General features: G+C 41.1%; 1 protein-coding gene across 3 annotated transcripts in view; it reads right to left on the reverse strand.

Annotated features, from left to right (window-relative positions):
• LOC139743780 (plasma membrane calcium-transporting ATPase 4-like) overlaps nt 1-19,698 on the reverse strand; it is a 166,074-nt gene that overhangs the window by 39,185 nt on the left and 107,191 nt on the right. For all 3 annotated transcript variants that reach the window (XM_071654236.1, XM_071654234.1, XM_071654235.1), the window contains one exon: nt 941-1,093. In XM_071654236.1, coding sequence (XP_071510337.1) covers nt 941-1,093 — 153 coding nt within the window. The remainder of the gene's footprint in view (nt 1-940; nt 1,094-19,698) is intronic.

The following is a 19,698-nucleotide window of genomic DNA, read 5'->3' on the forward strand; positions in this document are numbered from 1 at the left end:
TTTTACAATTGTTGTCTGTTAATAATCATCACACCTTCATTTTAGTCGGGGTGGGAGGGGGGGGGGAGGATTGGTTGGTTTTTTTTAACAATACTGGTGGCACTCTATTTTTTTCTTAATCTTTTTTTTAAAAATCCACTTGCCTAGTGTGTTGTGCAGGGAATAAAACATTTTTTAGAACCTTATAACAATGTTCCTTGACTTGTCTTTGTCTAGTAAAAAATCTAGCAGCTTGATCCTTGACCTGTTTTGATTTGGTTGCTCACATCATATGGAGTGTCAAATTCACAGTTTCTCACAACAAGCATACAGTCACTGTCTTAGCTCACTAACTCTGGCTGATTGTTATGGTACACATGATTTCTCTTATTTAGTAAGGTAATTTCCAAGTTTTCTAGCAAATTTGTTTCCCATGAAAAAAAAAGTCTTTTGCGAAGGGCAACAACTACTGTACATCTTAAAGTCTCTTAAACTAAATCTGGCAGTTATGGATTGGCACTTATGTAGGCAGCGGTTAAAATCTTCATGGGCACACTTGGGGTTATAACACACTGGTCCCTCCACGAAAGGAGTGCACATATGGATCCCAATTGCACAAGTTCAGATGTGGAATTACACTACAGGGAGGAAATTCCAGACAGGGGAAACGATGGGGAGGCTGGATCAAAGGATCAGGGGTGACCAATTGGCTGGTTGGATTCCAGAACCGAGCCAACACTGTCCCCAAACAGCCACAACTGGGTTTTGGGCCTAATTTGGCTGGAAACGGGTACTCACTGGTGCTGCATCTTTGCAAACGCTATCTGAAGACACTTCCTAGACCACCACGTAACAGTCACCTTTGGATGGCATCGCATCCCGCAACTTAAACATAGTCTGAGGGAAATAGAACATCTGCCACTTTCTAAAAACTGAGAAGATCAGCGAAAAGGACTCTTACTGTCATTGTTGCCAATGGCAACCTCCTCCATCTCGATCTTCTGGCCCCGCTCCCCCTTGACGTCGAGCAAGATGGAGAAGATCTGTCCCGTCTGGGAGTTGAGGCCCACGGCCGTCACAACCATCTTCCCACTTCCCTCCAGTACGTGGGTACCTGCAGAGCAAAGAAGGGGCAATGAAAGTGTAGAAAGCATTGAGAACCATGAAGAGTTTGACAAAGGATAGGGAGGAAATAATGTTAGCAACTTTTGCTCATATTTCAAGATAATGAAGATGATGATATGATCACACACTCTCCTAATATCCTCCTCCTAATCATCATCATCACTATCAGAATCATTACTGTCACTCTCATTCTCTTTCTCCTTATCATCGTCATCACCATCACTCTATCATCATCATCATCATCACCATCATCATCATTACCATCATCATCATTATCATCATCATGATCACCATCATCACCATCATCACCATAATCATCATCACCATAATCATCATCATCATCATCATTATCATCATCATCATCACCATCATCACCATCATCACCATCATCACCATAATCATCACCATCATCACCATCATCACCATCACCACCATCACCACCATCACCACCATCACCACCATCACCACCATCACCATCATCACCATCATCACCATCATCATCATCATCATCATCATCATCATCATCATCATCATCACCATCATCACCATCATCATCATCGAGTCTTATCCACCCAGGGTAACCCCATCAGTGCTTTTGCTGCTCTTCCATAAGGGCACACCCTTCTTCATCTCCCGGCACTGCCAGGAACCCATTCTATATCTGGACAAGATGGACGCATTAGGGATAAACATCTTGTCTAAGAATATATGCACTGGGTTGGACTGAAGCTCAGAAACGCAACATTTTAACAATCGTAACGAGCATTCTTAATGACGCCATAATGCTGTCACTGACACAATTCTACATGATGTGGTTGTTTAACAATCATTGACGATTAAGGACAAAAATTGTACTTTCAGTAAGAATATCAAGACACATTTTGCAACTTCTGAGTAGCACACTCATAATATGCTATTCCACCTGTGCATTTTCCCATTGCAGCATGCAGTACAGAGCTCTTCCTTTGAGGATATGCAACCTCGGGTACACTTGGCTGGCACACACATAAACATAATACACACAGATGTCGATGCATTCTGGATCTATCAATTATCGATCTGGATGAAAACGAATGGGTCGATTCAGAGGCACGGTGTCTGATTCGTTTGGCATCCAACGTGGGCTGACCTACTCACTTCCATGAAGATTGACGAGTTTGCTCATCGGATCTGGAAGGCACATGCACCCTTCAGAGAAAGCATTTTTACTTTAGAGGGGACGTAGCCTCAAGAAACCATTGTTTTTAGTGACAGTAACGAAATCCTGGAAACAGATCAGCCACAGATTGATCAAAATGGGAAACGGAACAAAGTCTAGACTGTCAAAATTCAGTAAGACGTCTACCATGATTACCAAGATTGTTGTAACCTTGTAAAGACAACTGTGTAATACAGCAATGTGGTGATTAATAAAGGCTCACAAGATGCCCTGTATACAATAGGTGTGTAGGCTTTCATGGATTAACTAATGGATGAGATTTAAGGGGAAATGCCTTCAAGTGTTAGCAGGGAAAAAAATAAAACAGCATTATTCAGTTTGGATGAGATGGATTTTGCAATTTGATGTGAGCACACGGTGACAGGGTAAACTCCACGGAGGAAACACATTGTTGCGAAGAGCTCGAATAATCGGCAGTCGGTCTGAATTCACGAGCCATCGGGATATTTATAAATCATCACGCGATGTTTATTGGTTCTCTTGACGAGGGGGGAAGGGGGCGGCGATCTCCTCTGCAGAAACAAAAACACGAGTCGCGTCTTTTTGCGTCTGCCAGACGAGATCACCTTCCCCATAATTAATGCCATCGCGGGGGAAGGATATCATAAATGACTGGTTCAACAGGGACGCCAATAAATGCTACAAGCGCCAGATGGGGAGACAGCATTCTGTAAATTACAAACGCATTACCCGAAGATAGTTTACCCTGGATTTGGCAGAAGGAGAAAAAAAACAAAACAAAAACAAAGTGCCAAGACTAATTTCGTAGTAAGAGTAATATTTTTGCAGGGTTTACAAGTAGTAATGAACGGCACCATCCTTGCTACTCCCATCTCTTTTGCAACATGGCTATCATTTGCAATAATAGAAAAAAACACAAGATATATCTGGTGATACAATTTTTTTGTGTGTGAGGAAAGAGTATGAAAGAGAAAGAGAGAGAGAGAGAAGGTAGAGAGAGAGAGAAAAAAAAAATCTCACATTGATAGTGACAGGGGCATGGGGGACATAATCAATATGTTTGCATACATAACTCGGAGAAGATACAAGGGCACATTTGGAATGCGCATATCGTGTAGTGTTGACCCAGGCTACAGCAGTGCAGCTTATAAAGAGAAGGAAATCATAACAAGGAAAACAAAGAGTCCAATCGCATAATCTACAACAGAAACAAAATAATGATGCATTGATACATACACACGTAGATATGTATTGTAATCCAATGAGTGAAACGCCTATCTGAAGGAGTAAATGACTGAATATACAGATAGAAAACTAAATGAAATATGTTATTACAGTGGTAAAGGCAAAGGAAGCAGAAAAAAAAGATTAGAAATAAAATCCCTATTCCAGTTTAAGACAAGCTGATTTTGTTATAACAAGCATTTCCCTGTAGGCACTTGCCTGAGTAGCTGATACTCGGGACTAGTCTTTAATGAGTTAAGAAGCAAAAAAGCATTTTACAAAATGGAATGTTAGGCTAAGAACAAGAGACACAAGAGGAGAGAGAGAGAGAGAGAGAGAGAGAGAGAGAGAGAGAGAAAGAAGGTCTTAACAAGGTAAATAGACTGATATGACAGCTACGCAGATGAATGTAGATCTATGCATGTGCAACAAATTGGACTGCTGTATGGAATGATAAGTAGATGGATAAATGGATGTGCAAATATATAGAAGGGTGTATTGATAGGAAGAAGTAAACAGCATAACACAGTAAGATATTGGTCAGCACCATCCTTTGTTGTATTTTCATTACTTTCTTCTTCTTTTCTCCACAGTAAGAGTGAGAATAGACACCCCTCTCATTAAACTTGGCATGCATACCGCTGGGAGGCATATTAAAGAAAATTGCAGGAACAGATACAAATACTGCATACTAATTAGGAAAACTCCTAGCAAAAGGGCAATTTAGGCAGAAAATATTGAGACTGAGACTATAAAAAAAATAGACACATGCTGCTAAAAACAGGGAAGAGAGGAGAGGACGAATGCGTCCAAGTGAGCAATTCTTGGATGTCTTGAAGATGCGTTGGGGGCAATGGAGGGGCCTTCGTGTGAACGGAGTGCACTGGGTACAGCAGCGAGGGTCTTATCATCAACAAATCTCCCCAAGAGCGCTGGCCCCGGGTCGACCCTCCGTCCCTCCGCACCTGAGATAACACAGATGAGATGCGGATGGGAGGCACCCCCGCTGGTGAAAGAGGGGGGCGGAAGAATGGTCGGAAGGTATAAGGGTAATTTTTGAAGTGATGCTGCCTTGGAGGTGGGAGTGCAAAGATAGGGACAGCATCCCAATGGAGGACCATACAAACATGGTGCTCCCCCTACTTCCTGAAGGCAGAGATGGGCAGCCATGGGTTAAAGGTCATCTGTCTCTTATAGGGTGTGGTCTTGTTAAAAGGAGATTGCCAATTTGCGAATTGTATACTGATCGACCATTAATATCTTCATATCTACACTGTGTACCGCTTTCTTGAAAAACAAACAAACTGTATAAATTGCCATTGAGAAAAAATCAAAAGCAGAAGTCCATTTGTAAGCGATCACAGTGGAATTTTCAAACAGAAATAGACTCACTTTGAATCAGCCCTCTTGTACATGTAAATGTGACACTGACATTCTTTGAAAACTTGTGTGAGACATCAGACCTCTGTCTGCTATGGGAGACACACAGTGCATCATAATATCAGAGGATTCAAAAAAAAAACTTTGATAAAGCTTGCCGTTTTTTCAGAAGAAAACTCCACTAGGTAGACAGGGCCTGTACCTGAAATGTATCAAAAAGATGGCATCTTCAGATGAATTTAAGTCACTGTGGGAGAGTCAAGGGGGGTGGAATTACACAGAGACAAGGACCGACCATGTGTGAGGCTTTCTAAAGATTGTAAAATGAGAATATTGCCTAGTTGAACTAAAAGATAAAATGAAGAACAATGAAATTAATTTCAGAATTTGTAGCAATTCCACTACTTGATATCTTCATATCAATGTAATCAACAGGCAATGCTTGTCATCAATATCACCTCCATGTTTTACCAGCAGCATTTTAATGGAATCAAGAAAGCATCAAAACTTCATCTTCGTTGCCAAGTCTTTCCGAGGAGACTCAAAGTCATTGGCCCCATGTGTAGGAGAATGCTTTACCCCATGCACGTAAAGGAACCCACTTCACTTCTCTCATAAAGAGCAGGGTGAAATCCCTGTGAAGCGGTCAAAACACACAAAAACCGGCCGATATCTGCAATTATCGTTGAAATCGAAGGAGGCGGTCTCATCCACAAAGAAAGAGAAGAATTAATCAAGACGCAATTTCCTTTTTGGTCAGCGATGAGATTCTTTGTGCAATTTGCAAATGCACACATCAGAAGATGAAAACGAGAAATTAGCATTTGTCTCACATACCTCTATGAGACATTGAAATAAACAAATGAAATCTAGCCAATAAGAACTTGGTCCATGACATCAATGGAAAATTTTGACCCCTGTAAATGAGTTGAAATTTGTGATGCGGTCCTCACTAAAGCATTACACCTTTATCACTGCACATTAAACCTGCCTCTCCGTGATGCCTTCCCAGCAAAATTGGTCTAATCTAATCAATTTGGGGCTAATCTGGAGTGGACTGACTCCCCTATTAAACTCAAAATATGAACGTTGCAAACAAGTTTTTATTTGATCAACGTTGAGGAGGGCAAAAAATTAGTGGAGGCGGAATTGATGCACTTATTCAGATTCTTTGAGGGATGAGGAGAATATCGAGTGGGAAGGGGGGAAAAAGACGAAAATCAGGTTAATGTCTCTGATTGCTTCGATTCTCAACCATGTACAAATTGTGAATTATCTCGAGCAATTTCTGCTACTGACTCCCACTCCTCATGTTGGCATTTCCCAGCGAGTAGGCGGAGTCATATTTTTTTTTAAAGGAGTCGGGTAGTGGGCGTCGCCAAGGAAAAGACACTCCAGTCTTCTTGACCTCTGACCTTTGCAAGACACCTCGATCGGGGCAAATTATCGTTATGGCTTTGTCGGCCACTTTAGGGATACTTGGCACACATACAGACGAATAAGATACATACACACACACACACACACACACACACACACACACACAAACACATGCACACATACACCCACGCACATACATGTATAAATACACATATACTCAAGACTGTAAAAGTGGACATTTTTGCAGTGTGGAAATTTTAACACATTTGCATGACATGTACATGTGTAAATAGTGCAAAAATAAAAGCGCACATTTTTTTTTGGCCTGTTATTGTATGTAATACTATTTTGTATTTTGATTCTGTGGAATTAAAAACACACAAAATTAATCTCACCCAGTCAAGTGGAAAAAATTACTCACATGAACATTTCCACTTTCATAGTATAAAGGCAGACTCTGACTAGCCGACCAGCACATCTCATTCAAAAACAAGCAATTGAAGCCATATCAGATTGTGGTGTGACACAACGTCTAGGCACTTCTTTTGAAGAGAGCGTCCTTCACAAAGCATACTCTCAAGTAAAATGGACGCTGACATGTGTGTCACATTTCCTGTACTGTGCTTTCATCAAAGTGATGATGGCAGTAGTGTCTTCTACGTGGAAAAAAAGAAAGATGTGTGACCAATGGCTATAATATCTACAATCTACAAACAACCAGGGATTAGAGATACAACTGGTGAACTAAGGTTTTGGTGTCTGTAGGATTGTCAAATGGAGTGTGCTGCTTTAGACCACTCTACTCGCATATAAGGTCCACCTCCTCCAAGGATATTCTCGAGATCAGAAATAAGAGCATACGCTGATTCAACAGTTTTTTATAGCATTATTCAAAGTAACAATTATGATATGAGCATCATGGGTATAATCTTGACCACCTATACAAAAAGGAAAAAAAAATGACACACACACACACACACACACACACACACAAATGAAACAACACCATCATCACCCTAGTATCTTTCTTCTCCTGATCAGTAATCATCTCAAAAGAATATTGTGACCGAGAGGGCATGACATAAAACTACTTTTGACTTTATACAAAAAAGGCCCCCACCCCCAACTCCCCTCCCCCCTCAAAAAAAAAAAAATTGCATAAAGACAATGTCGGCAGCATGGCTTTGGAACAAAGGTCGTGCGATGATGAATGAATCTCCTCCACCGTGATGATAAATTGTCGTGTCCAAAGTCACCGGAATGGTGTCGCCGCACTTTTTGACAACATCAACAACAACAACAAAAGAGAGATCTAAAGAGAAAGGGCAGCATAAAGGGGGACGCTCAGGTCATTTGGTTGGGTGGTGGGGGGAGGGGGTGGGGAATGGTGGTACCGGTCTGTAACTGCAGCTTTTATTCCACCCTACTACGGTAGGATAGCACTGCGAGAGGGAGTAAATTTGGCGAGATGATTAACTCCCGACTTTGTGTCCGACTGATTGAGTTCGTTGGAAGTGAGTCCACTGATTTGAGAAGCGCGAGGGTTGATTGGCACACAGCACCGCCCGGTCCGCCCGAATGATGCCGCGAATGCTGAACAAGTGACGATTCTTTCCCATTCTGCAGCATTTATTAATAATGTAAAAATATGATATAACCGCGGCATGAAATTTCCGCGAATGGGAGCCAATGGCCTTTTCTGCGGCACAAAATTTTGGCCGAATGCCACTGTTATTCAATGCATATATACAAAAGTGATGACAAGGACTATGCATGCATTTTAATTTCGCGGATCGTGGCTCTCGCAAAATTCGCGAAATTAAAATGCACGCGAACATTCCTCGGTTTACAGCACATGAAATATCTCATTACACTGGCACCAGGTACAAATTCGCTGTTCTCATTCTAAGCCAAATTATCTTGTTTAGAGCAGGCAGACTTTGTATTTTTAAGAGGAAATGGAGTCATATTCAAAACATACAACTAACCCCAAAAGAAGACATAGCAAGTAATACCTTTTCATCCAGTCTACGCTACAACAACTATTCTTTCAACCTTAGGAGCCTCATACTTGGCAAGGGAATCGACTATATAATACTGTGAGCTTTTGATCAACACTCTTACACCTGAAGAGTGAGAAAGCACTGCCCTCCCACAAGGTGATTAAGTCAAGGATCAGAAGTGTTATGTGTGACATATTAAGCTGGAGAGGAGTTGTGCAGTACAAGTGGTTGGAGAAATACTGATAATATCATTCAGAGATAAAGAATGGGAATGATATGTAACGGTGGAAACAAACGGCAATATCTTGACGGTCAAGACAATATTGCATCCTTGACCGCTGCCATTCTATTTCACCATCCAAATTGGAAGCGTGCAAACTTGCCAGCATTTATCAGGCAGTGTCAATACAGAAGGATCATGATGGAAATTCCCGCAAACAAACACTTCCTGGTTACATCATCCTCAATGGCATCTCCATGGTTACCAGGGAGGGCATCCAACTTTTCCCATCTCCTTTGACTGGTATCAGACTGAGGAGCTGTCTTAAATATGTAAAAAGATATATCACTCAATACACCTGACCTCATACTTCACATATTAAATGCTGTATTTCACAATTCATCCATCCACGGATGCATTTTTTTTTTTGGTTATGTTTACGGTTTATTTGTTGAAACGTGGAATATGGAATAATAAAAACAAAAACAACCCCCCCCCCCAAAAAAAACCTCTCACTGCAACATACCCCCATTGTGTTCCATACAGTAAATCCTGAAAAACTGCACACTAGTTGACTTAGCTGACATGTTGGTTTAGTAAATGCAAGCTTGATATCTGAACGCCTTTCTGTCAGAATCTGACAGCCCATGACTGTCTCAAAATTTTAAACATTTTAATTTTCAACAAAGTGTACGACTCGATAGTGTTTTGAATTGACTTGTACTGTGCTTAATGCCAAATCTCTCACTCGCTTGATCATATAAAATCTACATTAGCCAATTTTTTCAATTTTCAATTAGCCAATTTTTGTTAAAACCCAAGTTTGTCCTGTGGCTAGCTTTCTTGTCTTTTCTGAGGTAAGTTTCAGAAAAATAAAGTGGGACCATACATATCTCATTGGAGGGATATAGTCTACAGAATTTTAAGGATGTCAAATGTAGAGAATGGATATTTCATGTTTCATTTATTTTCGTTTGCAACTTCAGCAGCCCCAGCTGGTGGCGGGCCACATATCATTTGTTGGCACACAAAGCCTTCCAACAATATTTATATTTCAGATTCCCGGGCACACTATCCACAGATCTTTTCCCATGATACCCTATTCTATTTTGTTTTAATAAAAAAAAAAAAAAAAAAAAGAGAGGATGACTAACAGTGGTTTCTAATGGAGGAACTCTTCCATTCCCTTTGAATGCCACCGAAAGGATATCGTTTCACGGCCAGCAAACATTGGTCTCTATATCAATGAACATGGCACTGATTGAAATCCCTCGGGTCAGATCAACATCATTCATACTCGTGCGTGAACATGATCACCCCCTGTTAATCGATGCCACTCTCTCTCCCTCTATCCTTCTTCCTATATACCTACACTCACCCTCTCTCCCCATCTCTCTCTTCTTTCTCCCAGACTTTCACTTTCTGTCTATCCCTCTATTTTTGTCTCTCTCTTTTATGTATCTCTCTTACTCCTCCCCCCATCACTATCAATATCTCTCTCTCTCTCTCTTTGTATATTCCCATACTTTTGTCTTCTCATGTTTATGTACCTCTCTATCTCTTCCCACTTGTTACCATCAATGCCTCCCATCACCCTTCTCTCTCCCATCTGTCTATCTATCTATCTATCTATCTATCTATCTATAAACCTTCCTATCTACCTTCATATCTATCTATCTATCTATCTATCCACCCATTTATCTGTCTACCTATATACCTATTTATCTATCTACCTATTTATCCATCTATCTGTCTATCCATCTATCTACTATCTATCTATCCATTTATATTTCTCCCTATCTATCCACCTACAAAGTGTACCTATACCTATCTACCAGTCTATCTTTCTATCTATCTATCTACATGTATCTAACTATCTATCTATCTATCTACCTATCTATCTATCTATCTATCTATCTATCTATCTATCTATCTATCTATCTATCTATCTATCTATGTATCTATGTATCTATGTATCTATCTATCTATCTACTTATACACCTATCTATCTATCCATTTATCTATCTATCAATCTACTTCTTTTACCTGTCTTTCTCTTATTCTTGTAAGGCCCAATATCATCTAGTGAGTCTGTAATTTTTTTGTGTGTGTCAGTCTATTTCCAGGATGACAAGGAGGTCACTGGTTTGTTTAAAAGGTGTTTCAAACAATTCTAAACATTCTACTGAAAGCAATACAATGACAAAATGGATGTCTCAACAAAAACAAAAATAATAATATGGTTGGCAATGTGAGATGTAAATTTGCCTAGTTTTTTGTAAGTTAACATGGAAATTAGTATCAAAATGACAAGAAGCAATGAACAGGGCAGAGTGGTCATACGTTACGTAAGACACATAGAAGGGAGAAAGAATAAAATGATGAAGAGATAAGGGATAAGCAATGGCTCTGTTTTCAGAGGAAACAAATCCACAGTGGCCAGATTGGGAGGCGAGAGTGATGCTGAGTTATTCAAAACCCCTCTCTCTCAATCTGGAGAGCCCTCGGACGGGGCAAAGAAGAAACATCTCTGATGAAGGAGAAAATTGCATGGGGAGCGATGACAAGGAGGAGGAAAAAGAGGAGGAGGAGGAGGAGGATGAGGAGGAGGATGGAGTGGGGAGAGATGACAGTGGTGACAGGATTAGGTGAGAAGGAATCAGTGAGTGGGTGGGGTGTGTGATGAGGAGGAGGGGGTGGGGAAATGGAAGATGGAAGATGGATGGAAGGCGGAGGAAGGAGTAGGGGAGGAAAAAGGTTGACGTCTGCTCGTTGAGGTGAAACATCCGTCACACACGTCAAAAGTATGTTGATATCTTCAGGAGATCATGCAATCTCTTGGTGGGAGTGAGCGAGACAAGATGCGTCACACACCTTTCCAAACATCTCGCACCTCCTACAAACTAACAAACTTCTCAACCAGGAATGCAATGTCCTCCTTGATTAAATGGCTGGGTTATTGATGGCTTTCGTTCCATTTCAGAAAGTCTACAAAGGTGACAGACTTCCCTGTACGAGTTAATCGCCCAAACCCATCTCCCAACACACACATACACACACACACATACACACACACACACACACACACACACACACACACACACACACATACACACAAATGGAAGCTATGAGTTTCTACCTTCTCGCAAACACAAAGATAAAAATGCCTCCCTTATGATGCGCACATCACAATTTCGTTACAAAACATGACAAACACGAACAAACACACAGATAATCATTACACAGCCACACACACACACACACACACACACACAAATATGAATCACGAAGGCAATGAATGCAAATCGTTTAATTCTGTATGCTGTATTCCTCTCTGTCCAGTCCTTTATCTTAAGACCCAAGAGTTGATTAATTAGCTAATGAAATGTCAAAGTGATGTCATGTAATCCCTTCCTCCTCCAAAGATCAAAGCGGCCAAACATTTTCTCCCCGCAAGATGGACTCCGGCTTCCGCAGTGGTCATTTGTCATGTGAAAACAAATAGCAAAAGGCGGGAGTGCAATCCGCAATCTGGTTGGAGGATGGGCTTGCTGTTTGGGAAGAGCTAATGGCCTGTGCTATACTCATGCATCATCGCCGTGGTAACGTGATACATCGGGGGAGTTATCGCGGTCCGAGGCATGCCAAGACAAATCTCGACGTGTATTTATACAGAAATCGACTGGCGGCGGACCCCCCTTGGACCGCGGCCACGTGTCGGGCAACTTCTGGAGTGTCTGACGAACGAGAATGAGATGGAATTCCATTGAGGGAAAACTGCACAGCGAGCCGGTGAATGAGGACATTGTGTTGAAAGATTGAGGGTTGGAATGTTTGCTTACGAATGCTTTTGGCATGCACAAACTATTTCCTAATGTGCTTCTGACAAGAACCATGACAGCCTTAATACATCTGCTAACTGCTAAATGTAAGATGGGAATCAATAAGTACAAATACTCTCTTACAAAGTATTCATACCCAACCCCCCCCCCCCCCCCCCCACATACACACATACACCATTAACTGCCTTAATGATTACAAAGCCAGTTCATGGTGTGTGTGTGTGTTGGGAGGGGAACTTTAAAAATAAAGATTGATTGCAAACCTAGCTTCTCAATCAAACCATCTCAATGGAACTGCCCAAGACAGAACTCAATTCGCAATCCGAACTCCAAATCTAACTCACAATTCAGAAGGAAAGGGGAATGCAAACTTTAATTCCCAGAAAATGAAGCAATACACAGAGTAATTTACTTCGGGAAGAGGTCACATATGATGATGTACAACAACAGATTTTTAGGTTCTTCATGAAGTGTGATAAAACGCTACAAGCATGGCCATTCATCTCCAGCACTTATTTTTGCGAGTTCTCCATAAACATAAGGACAGATTCCTGCTGTTCCTATTTTAAGCCATGACCTTTCATGGATGAATGGTATTCATGTTAGGAAAGCTTGAATTACCTCGTGTGGGCCCATATCCCCCTCCTCCCCACTCCCCCCCCCCCCCCCCCCGGAAAAAAGAAACCCCAGAAGGTTTAACGTTCATGCTGTAATACAGTAAGACTGCGCGACATTCAAATTCAGCGCAATGCATGCATAATGGCTTACAACCCAACGCCACTCGGCCGCAAGAACACAAGCCCTCCTTATTACACATGTCAAGCGACCCACAAGGTTTTTGTCAAGTGAAGAAGCAAAGGTGAAAAGAGTTCCAGCTAAACCGAAATACCAAGCCCTCTTTTACCCATTGGGATGTTATTCGTAGTAAGCGAGTATACCCTAGCCAAACAGATTATACAGGACAACTGAAATCTGATGCTGGTACATCTCCAGGAGTTTTTTTCATGCATATATTCTCGGGGTGCGTGTAGATCCGACGCCAACATTTTGCCGGTCAATATCGCATTTCAAAAAACGACGGAGGAAGGCCAAGAAAAGATGACGACTGCATAAAAAGTTGGGAGAAGCAACATCACTTACATGTATGAGATATGTTATATACACAGGGATGTTCACAAATGACATGTGACGGTAAATATTTGGAACATTCATCAACGAGCAGTCAACACATGTGGCAACCAGGCTTAAAATCATATGTAGATTAGAAAAAAAATGTTTCAATGAAAAGAGACAGCCACTCAATTAATTGTTATCTTGAAAGCCCGGTAATACTAGTTGCAAGCAGATTCTGCAATCAAACCCTTGCTGGTCATAGTGCTTTAGGATTAGGAACTGTAACGAGACAAGACATGCTTGTCAAATCGGATTGAACAAAAACGGGAAGCTGTCAAAAAATAATAGAAGAAAAATGAATGAACAAAGTCTACAAGTTTGTTACGCAGCTGGAACAGCGAAACGAAAAGAAAATAACACTCAAGAATTTTGAATTAAAACATACAATGCACAAATGGAATGTGAATGAATAGAAACAAGTGAGCATAAAGCTTTGTTAGAAACTAAGCAGAAAAGAGTGATTCAACATGGATAATGACTAGAAAATATGAGATGAGCAGTGAAAGCAAACTAATGTAGAGATACCAATGGCAATTTTACAAGATTGTGATTATCTATTCACAGGACAGCAAACTGTAAGAAAACTTTTGATATAACTTTTGAGGACACTTATCTTACGCCGTGAGAAATGGGGCGTGTCATATGCCTTTTACCCTTGTCAGGCAGTTTTGATGCATCAAAGTCAGTGGTTGACATTTCAACTTCCATAACATTTATGGTCAGTAGAGGGAGGGGAAAAGGGGGAAAACATTCCATGGAGCTTCATGGTGGCTACAGGACGATTTTTGAAAATGGATTTCAGTTTGTCGACTTCCTGAATTGTGGCTACTATCTATTGGAATGGCAATGGTTCCCTAGCCTAAGTAACGGGATCTGAAGATGCCTTGAGAATATTGGGCAACAGCCACAGCTTCAATGAAATGCTCTATATTTCTTTATTCCTTGTCATATAAGTAGATCACATTTGTCAGATGCTGCAGATTATTGGCATAAGCCACTCGGAAAACTTTCAATCCTTCCACAGATTGGGTAGAACGAAAAAACAAAAAAGAACAAAACAAAACAAAACAGCAATGGATTTTGGTCCAGGTCTATCACTGAAGCAATAACCAACAAAGACATTCATGTTATTGAACCATTTGTTCCAGAACATGACAAGACACCATATGTCACCCATAAATAGAGATACCATGCTAACCATGCACCACTCGGTTTAAATGTCAATAATGCTGACCTTCATAATATTTGACTATGATGTAGTTCCCGGATACCGGTGCGACATATTGCATGTTTTGGCAAGTTCCCCCAAAGAATAGCGAAGGCAATATGTGACAATTAACTGTGGCAAGCAAAGCCTCGCCAGAAGTCTCTCTCTGTCTATTCCACAAAACTGATAGAACATAACTAATAAGGTGAACTACTTTTCAATCTACTTTACTTTTTACGTGCCATGTTCGCACACCAGACTCAGTCGATGGCTTGCCACGTTCGCATATTTTGCTCAAATGCGCAATCTGTCCAGACCAATTGATAAATTGCAAAATGACACATTACAGTGTAAGCTTCACTCGTGATTCCATACCTTACACATGCAGCTGGCATTGCCTATTGATTGTATAATAGTGTTCCATTGATTTTTTTTTTTTTATAGTAAATTCCAATTTTCTGTCACTGTTGTGTCTGCAAAAAAAAAAAAAAAAAATGCCTCCTAGACCCAGACAAGAAATAACGTAAGCCACTTGGCTATGAAATTAAAAATAAATATAGCTTTGTTATAAAACTTACATCACAGCAAAGCTTACAGTTTTCTCTACAACTTTGCTCACTGCATGTCTAGCATAAATGCTTCTATGAATAGTTACATGGCTCTGAAAAACAATGTTTTCCATTTTATGCAGTGCAGTCTCGGAATAATGTGGCACAAAGGGAATTTACACATACATCGTATGGAGTCAACAGTCATCTTCAGCTGCTGTACTACTTGTAAAACTTTTACTTGCTGGCAGAAGCACATATCAGAGAGTCATTTGGATATTTGGTAGGCATGGGATGTTGAGAAAGATAAAATGTAGAAAAGTGTAAAAACAATCACCAACATTTTGGTCATATTTATTTGTTTCCATACAACTAATATAAGTATAATATCATAAGCTTATGCTGCTGTATAAAAAAAAAAAATAATAATTTGGATACAAATAGTAAGAGAATTATATCCTTCCTGTATACACACATTCTTTTTTTTCATACAGAAGCAGAAATTGTAACTTGACAATAGAAACAAATAGCATCTCACTCGTTCAATTAATATCAAATTGAAAACATTTAAAAAACAATTATACAGCAAAACAGAATGGGAAAGTGTTATGTACAGTACAAAAGAAACCACACATACCCATTCCCCCACCATGTCAGTGGGTATGTACAACTGCCCCTCATATAGCCCTGTACTCTATTCACATACACACACTCTCCCTCTCCCCCCCCCCCCCCCCACACACACACACACACAAGCTGAAAAGGCTATACAATCTGTCAGTTGTATCTACACTGAGGGGGAGTGCTCCTCGGGTTTGAAAACCAAACTGGGCCTGTCCAGCCTAAATATGCACGACAATATCCCACTCGTCAATTTCACCCCAATCTAAACGCGCCGCCCCGCGCCAAACTAGACCACATTGAATATGCATGATGCAGTGGCTTGCTGGGTACAATCGGCCCGAGACATGCACATGAATATATTCCTCAGCGACACAAAGAGAAAAGATAACTGCCTTGCTTCCTTCCTCTCCCTGCCTATATTCCTCCTTGGCCCCCTTATCTCTCTCTCTCTCTAGCCATCTATATCATCATTTTCATCTACAGTGTCAATCTACACATTATCTCTCATCTCTTACTCTTATCAATGTACAAATCGTTCCCTTAGTGCATCAATGCATATACAGTTGTACTTCATCATATCACTTCATTTCTACATTGTATCTGTTGATATTGCAATCTCTTCACTGTTTCTTGTTCACTCATTACCAATGCATATTTTGTGTGGCCATTCAACTATGACTCCAAATTTCTCTCTCTCTCTCTCTGAAGCCTACCCATTTTTTGTTTCTCTTTTTGCTGTTTAGCCTCCACACTACCCTGCAACTTTTACTGCTTCATTTTGATATCATGTTTTCCCTTGTTATCCAGAGCTCTTTATCTCTCTTTTGGTGCCTGTCCTCTGGTATTGTACCCCTTTCTTCCTCTTTCCACTCCATTTTGTGCTCTTTTAAGGTTCTTATTCCCCTAATACTCCTTTACTAGGCTGCTTCTTCTCAGTTTGGCAGAATGAAAAATACACATGATCCAGAGATGGGCTTCATTTTGTACGTGAGTTTGCATTATGTGTTTGTTTGTTTTGTGTGAGTGTGAGTGTGTATGTGTATGTGTGAGTGTGTGTGTGTGTGTGTGTGTGTGTGTGTGTGTGTGTGTGTGTGTGTGTATGTACACGTATGCACACGACACACAATTCACAATGGCTTGGACAGGCAAGACATGCAGATGGTGGAAAGATACATGATTCGATTTTTGCGCCCGCCAGAGGGTCGGGCACCAGGTGTGGCGCCGAGATCCCAACTGGATGCCTAATGGATGCACTGGGCATCGCTCCTGACGGGATCGCATCCTGGTTCCACGACAATTAATAATGGATGGCCCAGGAGAATAGATACTGACAGTGATACGAGTACACACCCCAGCATCAGAGGGTGTCAACGTCGAGGCGTTTGGAATTATGGAAGACAGGTACACAATGTAAAAACGATGGGGGAGTAAAATGGGAAGGTGGCAATCTGTGAGAGAGGGGGATGGGGTCTTAGAAAAGGAGCACATATATTAAGTTGCATGATGCAAAGTGATACTCATGGCAGCAAATATGACGAGATATTAAAGAAATAGAAGAGATAAAGTTTATGAAGTATGAAATTTTTGTTTGCAAAGCTGATGGATTTAAAAATGACATCAGCGATCAAGACAATGGGAAAAAAATGAGGAGCATCAAAAACTCCAATTTGAAGCAGAAAAAAACAACAACAGAGAGGAAGAGAGGGAGAGAAAAGAGAAATGGTAATAGGACATGAACTTCAAATGTCAAATGCATCACTATCTAAAGGAGAGAAATTACAAATGAGTAGGGAATAAAAAAAAAGAAGAAGGTATAATTTCAGAAATGCCTCAAACCATGGAGGGTGATGCGCAGCATCCAACCATTGTGTGATCCATCGCAGGAAGTATCTGTCTCGACCATGTGATCAGTAGACGCTGCAACGGGGGGAAACATTGTAGTGGGATGCGCTTCGAGGGAAAGACGATGATGCCCCAGACTAGAGTGACCATCTGACATTTTCAACATGACATACAAGGCATGGCTGAGTTGGGGGAGGATGGGGCGCCATTCTTGATACCATTTGGCTTCTTTACCCCCCCCCCCTCAAAAAAAAAAAAGGGAGAGAGAGAAAAAAAAAAAAAAAAACCTTCTTAATGATCAAGTACACCTGCTAGAAATATTTGTGTTCAAAAGCAAAGAGACAAAGTAGTTCAGGCAAGTGTCTGCTAAGGGGGGGGGGGGGGGGGGGGAGAGGCTTAATGATTATGAGACGCCATGCTCAATGAGTCCACAACAGATGCCTCGACCACATGTTACAAAGAACAGCGAGTGGACGCTGGGAGAGAGCGCCTGAACAGACGATGGGCCACAGAATGCAGGACCGCATTATCTATGCTCCGGGTTAAGCATATACAGGGTTTGAGTGTGTGTGTGTATGTGTGTATGTGTGTATGTGTGTGTATGTGTGTGTGTGCAAGTGTGTGTGTGCAAGTGTGTGTGTGTAAGCTTTGAAGAGAATGAGAGAAATATATAAAGAGAGAGATAGGCAGAGAAACTGCATGTGTTACACAGGGGTGAAAATGGCCTCTGGTTATGTGATTCTCCAAATGTCAACAGCGTTTCTAGGCGTTCTGGTACAGAAACTCAACGCGGAAGGCACCCCCGTCAAGTGAGGTGGAATTCCTGCAAATATGCCTCGACTTCAACACCTGACTTTTGGCAGGTTCGAGGGGGGAAATAATGCACATCTCTCAGTCAATCTCCCTCCTTCTCTCTCTCTCTCTCTCCTTCTTCGCTTGCTCCCCTTTCCGTCTTCTTCGCGGCGAAGCGAGTTTAGCCCTGTTTGCACGACTGCGGCAAACACTCAGAGGCTCATCTCGCCCCGCTGATTCAAATAACAGCCTCGGCGAGAAACACTGCCATCTCAAACGGCGACAAACAGTGCGCTGACTGACTAAACAACCCGCGAGGCTGAAAGATGCCAGTTCTCGCTGGGTCAGACCGCAGAGTGTCTGCAGACAGCTGCAACATAATCTCTGTCTGAATGTGGATCACGCACAACATCTTCTAAAATTCTGTATGTCAGCGTCGAAACCTCAATGTGTGAAATACATTATGTAATACATCGTCAAGCCAAACATTTTTTGTTTCAAGGGGGGGGGGGGAGACAATTCATTCTTCTTACAATAAAAAAGTCTAATTACTGATGTGGAAACATATAATTGCAAATAAATTGAAACCCTCGACATCTCAGACACAAATATTCAATTGGCCATAATGCTGATATGCCAATACGTCAGAGTAAGTCCATGTCTCAAACAACCATTCCACATCTCCGGTAGATAGGAAAGTATAGACAAGGACTGTATTGCAGAGAAGACTTTAAAGGCCATCATGCTCAAAAAACCTCTTAAAGTATGATCCATCAGTAATCATGATTTCTATTCACTGAGCATTAGCTGATGGTAAAGTTCTTCTTTTGGTGAGCTTTTTATCTAGTATGGTACTGGTGTGAGCAAAATTCAAGTACGCTGTTCACATGCTGAAGATTATCATACCCATTTAACTCGCATTTTGGTGTTGCTGTTGAATGTGAAAGGCATGCATACAAGGTGAATAAACTAAGAAGCAATTTGGCCATATTAGGGAAGGTAACTTAGCACCTTTATAGTCATTCAACTACTGCAAAAATCATGGTGACTTCTGAGACTTCACATTAGTGAAACAAAGCCACAGTAGTAAAGAACATGCACTTGGTTGAGGGATCATCTAAACAAAAGTATTTTACACCTCTGTGTATGCGTGTGTGTGCACGTTTGCTGGGGGCGGAC

Source organism: Diadema antillarum, unplaced genomic scaffold (genome assembly GCF_040938485.1).
Source record: "Diadema antillarum isolate AM-2024a unplaced genomic scaffold, OU_Dant_1.0 seq00001105_RagTag, whole genome shotgun sequence".
NCBI classification, from domain to species: Eukaryota; Metazoa; Echinodermata; class Echinoidea; order Diadematoida; family Diadematidae; genus Diadema; species Diadema antillarum.